This window comes from Homalodisca vitripennis, chromosome 1, assembly GCF_021130785.1.
Source record: "Homalodisca vitripennis isolate AUS2020 chromosome 1, UT_GWSS_2.1, whole genome shotgun sequence".
Lineage (NCBI taxonomy): Eukaryota > Metazoa > Arthropoda > Insecta > Hemiptera > Cicadellidae > Homalodisca > Homalodisca vitripennis.
Window position 1 is genome coordinate 91,512,143 of NC_060207.1, and position 13,308 is coordinate 91,525,450.

General features: G+C 33.5%; 1 protein-coding gene across 2 annotated transcripts in view; it reads left to right on the forward strand.

The window, feature by feature from the left end:
- LOC124366587 (UDP-N-acetylglucosamine--peptide N-acetylglucosaminyltransferase 110 kDa subunit) overlaps nt 1–12,684 on the forward strand; it is a 207,991-nt gene extending 195,307 nt beyond the window's left edge. For both annotated transcript variants that reach the window (XM_046823185.1, XM_046823193.1), the window contains 6 exons: nt 518–712; nt 2,398–2,586; nt 3,494–3,721; nt 5,431–5,683; nt 7,435–7,558; nt 11,791–12,684. In XM_046823185.1, coding sequence (XP_046679141.1) covers nt 518–712; nt 2,398–2,586; nt 3,494–3,721; nt 5,431–5,683; nt 7,435–7,558; nt 11,791–11,953 — 1,152 coding nt within the window. In that variant the 3' untranslated portion in view covers nt 11,954–12,684. The remainder of the gene's footprint in view (nt 1–517; nt 713–2,397; nt 2,587–3,493; nt 3,722–5,430; nt 5,684–7,434; nt 7,559–11,790) is intronic.
- The last annotated feature ends 624 nt before the right edge of the window (nt 12,685–13,308 follow it).

The window sequence follows — 13,308 nt, forward strand, 5'->3', positions numbered from 1 at the left end:
CCAAGTGGAGATCCTTTATGGATTACTTGATTGCAGATGTGGTGACCTCTCCAGTTGAGCTTGCCTCTCAGTACAATAAGAAGTTGGCCTTCATCTACACACTTTGTAGGGGATCACTAACAGATCTGTTGTGTATATTAATGTTTATAGTACTATTGCAGGTTATGTGGCTGGACTATCCTGGCACAATTGGAGATCCTTTATGGACTACCTGATCACAGATTTGGTAACTTCTCCAGCACAGCTTGCCTCTCAGCACAGTAAGAAGTTGGCCTTCGTGCCACACTCTCACTTTATAGAATTTACCTCACATGTACATGATGATGTATTATTTCAGGTTATGTGGCTGGGCTATCCTGGCACAAGTGGAGCATCCTTTATGGATTACCTGATCACAGATGTGGTGACCTCTCCAGTTGTGCTTGCCTCTCAGTACAGCAAGTAGTTGGACTTCATGCCACACTCTTACATTGTAGAATCTATCTCACCTTATATACATGATGATGTATTATTTCAGGTTATGTGGCTGGGCTATCCTGGCACAAGTGGAGCATCCTTTATGGATTACCTGATCACAGATGTGGTGACCTCTCCAGTTGAGCTTGCCTCTCAGTACAGCGAGAAGTTGGCCTTCATGCCACATACTTACTTTGTTGGAGACCACAGACAGATGTTTCCCCATCTTAAGGAGAGATTAATTTTGACTGAAAAGGTAATATATTAATCATAATCATAATTTGTTTTATTTCCAGTTGACAATATTAACTTCGTATTGCTATTAGTGGTGGGTAAGTCCAGAATGTTTGAATCTCAAATCCGATTCTTAGTTCTTAAAATTTATTCCTGATTATCAAATCTTTAATATTTTTATTTGTGTAGATATGATGCAAACAAAATCATCACCAATCCTACTTCTCTAATTTTTTAACCTTTCGAGAGTGCACGGTAAAACAAAAATGATCCATAAATCCTATTAGATTTTAAAGGGATTTGCAGAGACTCAGGGAAATAGATGTATTTGAAGAAATAAATCATATCCACTATCTTTTAATGTAAAGAGTTCTCTTTTAAAGTAAAAATACATTTTTCACATTTTTACTTATTTCTTTCAAAAGTAAAAACTGTAAGGAAATATCCATCATAAGTATTAGTCATGTTCTAAATACCTACATATTTTTGATAGCTTAGGAAACATGCCATTGGAAAATAAGAATTTATATTTAATGTATTTGATTCAGAATAATACCCACATTTTAAAAGTATGTAGTACTAATTACATTGGTAAACTTTAAGAAGTGGATTAGTTGGTGTGCTCTTTTGAACAAAGTAAACTACATGAAACATAGTCCAGCCAACATAAATTGCTGGGGTCTTTTTCAATTCAAGACTGAATATTATATCAGTACAATAGTAAAATAAACTAAAAATAAACAAGTTGTTACTAAAACAATGGTTTATTTAACTGTACATAAAATTAAAAATGAACAAAAATATACTGACTGAACCTATTTACAAAATATAAACATCACCCCACAGTTATGCTTAGGCTTAGGCCTAAATCTTTGCAGTTTTTTTATAGTATAATACTTGTCAAAACATGAGTTAGGATGGAGTTAAGGTTTGCTTGGGCCTGGAACTTGGCCTAACACTACCTAGTGCTGAAGGGTTTTGGTTTTTCAGCTTCATCTTGATCATGATCACTTACTACACTTCGTCATCAGAAATAGCAAAATCAGGATCAATATCATCATTGTTACTATCAAAATCAAACATTGCATCCTCAATGTCTTCATCGTGCAAAACATTTGCCTCACCACCACCTCGGCTCGTTGACACCATTTCAGTTGAAAATGAAAACTCACTTTACATGTTTATTTGTTGACAACTAAATAATCATAATAAATCTGCAGAATCTACTCCTAAACAAACGACTTCTAAACAAATGTTTAACAAAACGGTAGCAGACGCTACAAGTCTTTGGTCGGCTGAAAATAAACACTATGCAGGTCTTCAACAATGCATTGTAATAATACTGAAAGTGAAACCCTAGAGAAAGGTAACTTGTGACTGGTAATTTTAAACCCTTTTACAAGAAGTCAAATCCATGGTGCAATGCAGTTAGATATATTTTTTTAAATTTAAGGATGAAACACCAGAATACATTAGTTCAGAAAGATGCTAACATAAATATATCAATATTAGACTGATGTGGTTTTTCTCTTAAAGTTGAGTAATTGTGTTATATGGAAAGTTTATAACAATATAACAATCCACCCATAGGTACAATTTTGAAGCAAAAATTGTTCTAAATGTTATTTTTAACTAATTTGATTCAAGAAATACGGTTTAATTGCTTTCTTGTGTCATATATTATCATGTGTGCTGAATCTGTTCTAGCTTGGTGCCAAGAAGGATGTGGCTGACAATGTAGCTGTGATCAATGCGACTGACCTTTCTCCCATCATAGAACATACCCAGGTCAAGGAGATTAGGGAGGTGATTGCTCCAGCCACAGACCCTAAGACCAGCAGGCCAGTGGAAATCTCCTTAAAAGTTGCTGAGCTATCAACCACTTCCCCCATTGAGGTATAGTTGTTGTTTCTAGGCATGGAATGTTGACACTATCTTCAATTATGGTGCATATCGATTTAAGGAGATAAGGGAGATGAATGCTCCAGAAAGTGATTGCAAGACTAGCAGACCACTATAAATCTCACTGAAATTTTCTGAGGCTTGTACCACTTTCTTTACTGAGGCATGATTCGTGCATGTTTCTGAATATTAAGTATTGTACTATCACAAAAGTCAAGAATCTTTGTACACTGTATTATACCAAGGTCGAGGAATAAGAAAGGATGGTCCTGGCCACACTCCAGAGACCAGTGATACAGTGGAAATAATGCACAAAGTCAGAGGATCTGTCTATAACCTCTTCCATAGTATTATGGTTTGTGAAATTACCAGTAACCTTCTCCCCTATCATAAAATACTTAGCTCAAGGAGATAAAGGTGAAGATAAAGGTGATTATTTGTCCTCAGACGTGATCAGGCTAGTCAAGATCTTACTTATTGTTGGTGAGCTGGCCGTCCAGTTTCACAACAATGATATGGAACTAGTTGGTTCCATCTCTCTAATCGAGGTAGATTGTTAGATATATTAGTTATATATTATGTTATTAACTCCACTTATAGGGTTATCTATATATATTAATGTAAAAAACTTTAATGATAGTATTACATTAAAGTTATATACTATCATTTAGTTTATCATTCAGTTATAAAATTTGTATTGTGAGGGAATTGTTCTTGATATTTACTTGAAGAAAATCAATTAGTTAATTTAACAATTTATACAGGTGAAAAACTGAACTTAAAATGTTGTATTCAATATTATTATCGTTTTTATGTGTTTCAACTTTTTTTATATTGGTTATGTATTGAAAATTGTATTTATTATATTGATTGATAATTGGAATATTGTACTCCTGCACAGACAATGATCGCCTCTGGACAGATACAGACTTCTGTAAATGGAGTGGTGCTTCAGAACGGGCTAGCCACAAACCAGACCAACAATAAGGCTGCTACAGGGGAGGAAGTACCCCAGAGTATTGTCATCACCACCAGGCAGCAATACGGACTACCTGATGATGCCATCGTCTACTGCAACTTCAACCAACTCTATAAGATTGACCCGCCCACTCTACAGATGTGGGTGCATGTGAGTACAGCTAATTTGAGTTTCTAGATTACTTGGAAGCTAATCTAACAAAAATGAAACTGGAACATAACTTTTTTTGGGACATTTAACTCTTTTTATGCAGTTGAGTTCAATTACTCAATAATATCCATGCCTGCTTTGCAAGGAAGTCCTTATTTGTGTGCTTCGTTTTTGTTTGCTTGATCTTCAGTCTTCGTCGAAGGTCTATGACACTTTTTAAAGTCTAGAGGCGATTCCATGTTTCATGTAAAACTATTCTGTCCCATATTTTTTTGGCTTTTAACTTAAGAAAGTGACTGTTTAGAGTCTATAATACCAGCTAAATACTTTGTATTCAAAATTCTAGATGTATATTTGTATCTGTGAGCCATTTTAGTTTTTCATTTGAGCTCAAGATGTTCACTAACATTTCCGATTTCATATGTAAAAAATTGATTTTAAATTTTTTAACCTAATAGCTTTTTTTAACTTAAATGTGGTTTAAAACATTAGCATCAACTCAATTTCTTTCATTCTTAAACCTTTGGAGACTGTCTGATGATATAAAAAGTAATCTGAGAACACCATTCTATTGTAAAGGGATTTTTTGAGTTTCAGAGAAATGGTTATATTTTAAGAACAAAGTTTTATCTTATACCTTATACGTTAGTTTTATACTTACGTGGTATTGCACAAACATAAACGCAGAAAATAGAAACTACAAACAAAATATTACTTACAAAAACATGATCATTTGTTAATTTGGTTATCTATCTATATTTTTTCATAAACAAAAATCAAACAAAATACGTTTTAGAAATCTACTTTGAGTACTACCCTTCAGCTGTTATCTGTGAACAAACGCAGTAGACTCACAGCACTGCATGACCATAAATATAGAAAATACTAACTGCAAGCAAAATATTATTTACAAATTACAATAATCATTTAATTATGGTTATGCATTTATGTTTTTTTTTTAACTAATTGATTTTTAAGTGCGGCAAAATCACATTTTAGCAATCAGTAATTTGTGTATTGTCTACCAGCTGATAATTAATGATTTGATTGTTGAATCTCGTCAATTGATCCTGTTTTGAATCTTTGTTGAAGAGTTTGTGCATTTGAGATTTAGCTTCGACACGTAACTATTGTATACTATAGAAATAGCTATTATTAAAAAAAAAAAACACATTGATTATCATATACTTCAATAGATACACTAGATACTTTGTGGAATTAGTCACTGTGTCACTTGGTAGTCAAAGAATTAAACAAGTACTAGTCATATCACTGCCTTATATTGCTATAACTGCACAAATAGCACAACACAATCAGCATTATCTTACATACTACTGATTGTATAGTACTATGCTATTTAAAATGGATCTTCTTGGATTGTATATGGTTACATAACGTGTTCATTGTAGATTTTTCATCAAGCATGGCTATTTTAGATGCTCCCTTTTCAAGCTGACAGTTGTAACTTCTGTTTGTATGTAACAAGTTATTATTTTTATTGATACCATTATTTTAACTGCAATAGTCTTAAAGCTTTCTGGTGAACTTGTGCTTCTTTAGGTCTGCTTTCTTGGGACTAGTTGTATTGCAGACTAAATCAATCTGAGGGTTTGGTATGAGATAGAGTTTGTGTATGTGGTTCTTTTGAGAAAAGAAGTATCAGTTTTCTGATGTTATTACTATATCTATCTGTGGCTCTGTCTTGATAGATATTGAAGAACGTGCCCAACTCTGTTTTGTGGCTGCTGAGGTTTCCAGCTGTGGGAGAACAGAACCTACAGTCAGCTGCCCAGCAACTAGGTCTCCCCCCAGGACGTCTGCTCTTTAGCAATGTGGCTGCCAAGGAAGAGCACGTGAGACGAGGCCAGCTGGCCGATGTGTGTCTGGACACACCACTCTGCAATGGACATACCACTAGCATGGACGTGCTATGGACTGGCACCCCTGTCGTTACTTTACCAGGTGAGTTCCCCTATATTAGTAGTGTCTGGACAAACCACTCTGCAATGGACATACCACTAGCATGGACGTGCTATGGACTGGCACCCCTGTCTTTACTTTACCAGGTCAGTTCCCCAATATTAGTAGTGTCTGGACTTCCCCATCCCCTTCAACCCACAGCCTCATACAATTACAATTTCTGGAAAATTCAAAACATTTATAGTTGTGTTAAAAAAGTGGTGTTTTGTAAAGTGTTCTTCAATAATATGTATGTGTGAAAAGTATGTTTGTCACTTTTTTAACAACAACAGAAGAATAATGTTTTACTGGTTCTGTGGAAAACACTCAATACCTGTGGAAGCACCAATTCACATATTTTCCATAATTTCTTCTAGAAGTACACAAGTGAGCTAAAATTGCTTATATTGTCCTGAACAATCATTCCCCTATATTAGTAGTGTCTGGACACACCACTTTGCAATGGGCATACTACTAGCATGGACGTACTATGGACTGGCACCCCTGTCGTTACTTTACCAGGTGAGTTCCCCTATATTAGTAGTGTCTGGACACACCACTTTGCAATGGACATACTACTAGCATGGACGTGCTATGGACTGGCACCCCTGTCGTTACTTTACCAGGTGAGTTCCCCTATATTAGTAGTGTCTGGACACACCACTCTGCAATGGACATACTACTAGCATGGACGTGCTATGGACTGGCACCCCTGTCGTTACTTTAACAGGTGAGTTCCCCTGTATTAGTAGTGTCTGGACACACCACTCTGCAATGGACATACTACTAGCATGGACGTGCTATGGACTGACACCCCTGTCGTTACTTTACCAGGTGAGTTCCCCTGTATTAGTAGTGTTTGGACACACCACTCTGCAATGGACATACTACTAGCATGGGCGTGCTATGGACTGGTACCCCTGTTGTTACTTTACCAGGTCAGTTCCCCAATATTAGTAGTGTCTGGACTTCCCCATCCCCTTCAACCCACAGCCTCATACAATTACAATTTCTGGAAAATTCAAAACATTTATAGTTGTGTTAAAAAAGTGGTGTTTTGTAAAGTGTTCTTCAATAATATGTATGTGTGAAAAGTATGTTTGTCACTTTTTTAACAACAACAGAAGAATAATGTTTTACTGGTTCTGTGGAAAACACTCAATACCTGTGGAAGCACCAATACACATATTTTCCATAATTTCTTCTAGAAGTACACAAGTGAGCTAAAATTGCTTATATTGTCCTGAACAATCATTAGGCATAAAATGTAATCACAATTAAAACTGTGCCTCAATGTCAGACACAAAACACAATAGGCAGGAAAATAATTTTAATTTTTACATAAGTTTAGAACTTAATTAAAAAAATATTAGTCTATAAATTAAATATATAGACTAATATTTTTTTAATTAAGTTCTAAACTTATGTAAAAATTAAAATTAGTCTCCAATGATATATATATATATATATCCTTAATTACTCGTTATCTGGAGAATGCAAGTTATGTCAAAAAACTTGTGGGGATCTGATTATCTGGACATGTTGTAGTGAGGACTCCCCCATAGTACTAAGACAAACTTAAGTGGTTTTATCATCCAATGTGTTTGGAACAATCTCTTCTAGAAGACAATCACACTATATTTGTTAAAGTATTAAGAAATAATTTTTTTCGGTTAAAGAATAACATTGATCTAGTTAAGTTGTGTAGCCAAATATAATTTCAGTATCAATAAGCATTGGTTGACTTGGTGCAGGTGAGACACTGGCATCACGCGTTGCTGCATCACAGTTGGCAACCTTGGGGTGTCCAGAGCTGGTGGCTCGCACCAGGCAGGAGTACCAACAGATCGCTATCCGCCTGGGCACTGACAGAGAATAGTAAGTTCAGAACTAAGATTCGAACATATTTGAATTAGGTGAACTGCATATAAGTCGAATTATATTAATGATGTCACAATACAAATTGTAGCTTTATATTCAAAGGAATGGGGTCCTAGTTACTTTTTTGTCCTTCTGAACTAAAATCAGATTCTTTGTTACAATGAATGTAAATTCGTACTCAATATACATATATTTAAAACATTACATGAAAGATTCATAATCACTGATAGACTAGCCACATTAGCAAACAGGCAATAATGTTGTTGTGTGAGTATTGTATGTATTGAAAGCTATATAATATTAATGTAGATGATTCAGTGGTGGTAATTTTTTGGTATTTTTACTAATGAATTCATTGATTCTGTCAACTACTGTTTGAGTCAACCTGCTTTATTTCAGACCTGTGTCATTTAATAAATGCAACAGATTTAAAAAATCCAAGTTTCTGGAGTGGTGATTGAATTTACATTGTCAGGATAATGTGTAGAGTCTGAAATTGACATCCAGAGAGATAGATATCCAGAGATTGTGTCTAAACTGGCTTGAATGGGCTGTGTCATAGAACACAGAAATATAAAAGAATATTAGTTAGTCCATGTTACTAATATTATTGGAGTTCTCTCCATCGTTACCATTTTTGTTGATGAAACGAGTTTCAAGTCATACCCTGGAACAGTCCACTCTTGTGAGAATTTTCAAAATACATTGAGTTCTAATATACTTTCAATAAAGTTAAAACCTTTATACTTAGCTGTGTAAAAGGTAATTTATCATGGATGTTAACAGTGTAGAAGAGTACACTGTATTAGATAAAATATAGTACAGGATTTATTATAGTACATTTCAATAACCTAAAATCATAAAGGAATTAGTTGCTTGTGAAAATTTTAGTTTTTTGTTTAGTTAAGTTTTGTAGTTGTAGATAATAAATTAAATTTTGTTTTTCATACATGATTTTTTCACACATCTCATTTTCTCAAAAATCTTGGTAGAGGGGGTGGTGTGACCTTAAATGCTTACATATAATCCTAAGTGGCTATGGTTATCGCAAAAGTTAATGCAGGTATTGCTGCATCATACCTCCTGGATTACTGCATTCATACAAGATATGTACTAAAATATGATGAAGAGAAAACAGTATACATTGTTATACTTGCATTAATATGAAACCACCCATTAAAATTTTTTATTTATTTATTTTGAAAATATAGTATGCGCCAAAGTAAACATTATTAAAACTGAATCAGCTGTAGTTGCCTTCTTGATCAGCTGTGTCAACGTTTGATTGTTGCCACGTTTTAGTGTTTATTATTTCCTTCCTTTTTTAGGTTATTTTTTGCTGACAATGTGTTAAGTACTTGCAGAGAAAGCTTTCATCTTAGACCATTATTTTCGATCATATGGAATTGGATGTGTAGGTGGATCAAGTTTGTCACACACTGCATTATGTTTTGAGGGATATTTTCACAAAAACCCACTCAGTAATGCTGTAATTATTAGCGTTGTAGAAACATTTTGAAGAGCAGGTAGTGTTTTGACACAGTGGAAAGGCTGTTCAGATCACCCGATTACTGTCTGTACAGATGAAAACCATGGAAGACTGTTGCATTAAGTGTTACAGTAACAAAAAACGAAACCTAAACTGAACATCTTTCAAATTGAATATAAGCAATATTTAGTTGACAAGAATGTTCAAAAACGTGGTTCTCCCTACAAGTTACGAACTAGCCAACTTTTGAACTGTATAAACAAAACATTCAGAGTTTAGTATTACACTTCATGTTAACAGTGTGCTATGGAGAACCTGAGTTCTGAGTAATGTATGGTTTTCAGATGAATTTCATGTGAACCTTAAGGTTTTCTTAAAAAGCAGACAACACGTTTTCTTGGTTTTGAACGTTCTGATAGTATTGTAGAGAGGTTACAGCATACTAAGCTTGTAACCATTTGGTGTGCTGTGTCAAGGAGAGGCAGTCTTCTTACTGTAAATAGACACTGATGTAGGGTTATTCTTGATTATTTTGTTGGAAGTCTCAGGAGATTTAGTCATGCCCCAAACTTGCCTTTTTGTTAACACTGGTTCCAGCAAGATGGCACAACCAGCCATACTACCTTAATAACATTGCTTTCCTTCAAGAAACTTTTGGCAACCTTTCCATTTCTGTTGGAACAAACTTTAAAGCCCACTACTTTGATATTACATGACCTGACACGTCTGGTGAATGTTGAAGGAGAGATTTTCTGTGAGTATCCACGAGCTACCATCGTCCAAATGAAGGAAAAAATAACCATGTGTATAAGAGAATAAAACAACCCCACTACACCAAAATGATGAAAAAACCATGAAATAAAGTCAAAGTGTAGCCTCAAACTGGGCAGAGGTCATATTGAACATGTTAATACCTAAATCTAACCGATTTTACTTCTATTTACATGTATATGTTGGTAAAATTATGTAAATTAATTCTTATTCTTATCAGTATGGTTTGTTTTGGCACATACTGTATTAACCTGCAATTAGTTACTTTGTGTATGTAATCATGAAATTAAATTGTATTATAGTAGTTTACAATAAGGAAATTTATTTAATAACGTTATTTAAGCCAGCAGTTTTACATCCCTAAAAAGTTATTAATATTGTAAAGCTGAAGTGATTTTTGAGTTTTTAATATATACAACATTTTTGAAAAGAATGATGATGCAACCTTACAGTTAAGATATTTTTACACACAGCTTCTATTTAGAAGAGTAAATTTATACTTAAAGTTCGTACTCAAAATAATGATCTCTTGGAAACAAGTCAATGCTATTTCAATTTTGTTGTGCCAGTTAAAATAATATCAAGGAAATTCCTTACAGTAAACAATATATTTGAATTAAATTATATTAACCTGATAATATCTCAAATGATAATCTGGGGCAAAGGGATGGAAGTTTTTTCATAGCAACTGACCCAATAGTAAAATTAAGAGCTGGCTTTATCTTAATGCAATATTATGTGGCCATCTTGATTGTAATCCAATAAAAACAATGTCACTTTTATGAACTTGGTAGTAGAATTATGGGAGGTGTTTCATTTTAACGATATAATTAATATGTATACAAATGCTTTCTAGTTTTTCCAATCATTTTATTGGGCAGTAGGAAAGAAAACACAAATCCGTTTGTATTTCATCGTTAAAATATACAAAAAGTATATGCTACACACAAACAACTGGTAAGCAGAATATGAATGGAGAAATATAGGTGGGAAGTTCTGGGCCAGAGGGTATAACAAGTAGTTATCCACAATGGTCAGGCTTATATCTTGTTTTGTTTATGCCATTTGTAGGAGACTTGCCACATTGCCTGGGGCCTTACTGCTCACACTTTTATGCATCCTGATAACACAATTCAAATGTTGTACAGAGTTTTTTAGGATCACTTTAAATGAAAACCTTTATTGAATTTAGAATGACAGTTTTATTGCTAACACCTCTAAAATTCTATGTGAATCAAAAATTACATATTCACATAGTAAAAACTAACTTAGAACTCATCTACGTCATGTTCAAGTTCTATAAAATGTGGTGTGCGCTTCATGGCTAATCTTCACCTCATGAAAGATTTTCAAAGTCTTGGAAATACTTATGGTAGCATATTTTATATTGTCGATACAACACTCAATCCTACAATCATGAATTTCACACAAGGTTTGCCAATGACCTTGATCAGTCAACACACAGAAGCTTCTCTCATCAATGAGAGAAGCTGCTCTCCTATGTTGGTGCTTTATTGATAAACTTACTCCCTCAATCAAGAATAGGAATCAAAATATCCTCAGGAAACAACTAGCCAGCATCATAGCGAAGTCCAAGTACACTATAGAAGAAATAAAACTACATGCAGTTTTTTAGAATTTTTTACTTTAATAATTTTTAGTAATCTTAACTTTTAGATGTTTTATTTTACATGTACAACATACTGTACATGTATAATAAAACACAAAAAGTATGTAAGTATGTTATAAGTATGTATGTAAGTATGATTGTATGTTTACATGTTCATAAACATACAATCAATTGTATATAGTGTAATGCCAATTTATATTAGGTAATATTGAATAGAACTGTATGATTTCATGATGTTACAGTTTACGTTGAAATCAAATTATACAAAAATCTAAGGCATACATTAAACTATTTTTATGGCTCTGATTGGTATAAAAATGTACTTTTGTAATGTTTCAGCTTGAAAGCCATGCGGGCAGAAGTCTGGAGGGCCCGCACTGAGAGCCCCTTATTTGACTGCAAACAATATGCTCAAGGAATGGAGAAACTTTACAGAATCATGTGGAACCGATATGCTAATGGCGAAAAGCCAGATCATATCTCCGCACAAACTATAGACTGAGCCCTTCGTTTAACATAAAGACATATTTATATATTTTGTCGTAGATTAATTTTTCAATAAATCCGATAATTATAAATCTTTAATGATTCAATAAAGTGAGTATGCGATGAGTAAAAATCACAGTTAGAAAAAGAAATCCACATTAACTTGTCTCCATCACAGTTATTAATATGAATGTCAGTTTTGCTGTTTATTGATATTATGACGTTTGTTTGAATTTTCCTTGATGTAAATGTTAATACTCGCTTCCATACCAGTATCTCATTTTGTTCAGATTCGATTCCTAATTTTTGAAGTTTATAGATGTAACTTAGATGTCAAACCTTAGTTAATGTTGACAATATTACGTAACTGTTATGCCCTCTCAGACAAGTAAACTTAAATGATTAATTGTCATTTGTTTTGTTGGTGTAACTATGTAGTGATAATAATTACTTGCTTCCCATTTTCTCTTAGTTGAGTTTTACAGAGAAGCGGACTTTATTAGATGGTCAGAACCAATTTTAGAGTTCAGTTTAGTTAAGTTTTTCGACGTGTCTTCAGTATTTTTGAGATGAAATCATTTTAACTTTGATGAATGTTGCATTTTTCAAGTAATCAGACATAATGTTGATCACGGATGTATGAAATTTATTTTATTTATTTGTACATTTGTTGCCAAAGCTTTTTATTAAGCTGCCATCAGCATTCTTGTACTTGCTGGTCTATTAATAAATATTTTTAAGTCTTAATCTTCGTTTTGTTTCTAAAACCTGTCTTATCCATATATCCATCCATCCATCCATCCATATAAATATAAATATATATATTTACTTATTTTATATAATATCTTGTTTTATATATATATATATATATATATATATATATATATATATATACACATCTTCCCAATGCGCCATAAGGAGTCTGCTGCAGTCTACTTGTGAATTGATTGTTGCTAAAATTAATCTTCCTGAGGATCAACGTTATTAATTCTTTAGGACGCAACCTCAATACCTCTCAAAATGTTCTATGATACTCTTAACCACTAAATTACTTTGTAAAATAATAATGTATTACCTGTTAATGTGAAATAGAGGAATATCCATTTATATAAAATCACCATAAAGGTACTACTCTCTTGAAGTCAATTCACATGATCATAATTAAAATAAGTAAAAACTACATATTTTCTGCAGACAAAAAATCAAACTGGTGTATCTAATTAATGGGGACTGAACATGTTTTGCATGTGTATTTTGTTAATTTAATTCAAGACGAAGGGAAATTCGGTTGTTTCTTGCAATGTATGTGGTAGATTTTATTATTTTCCGTAGTATTATAACATATATTACGTTTTTATTACAGATCATTAA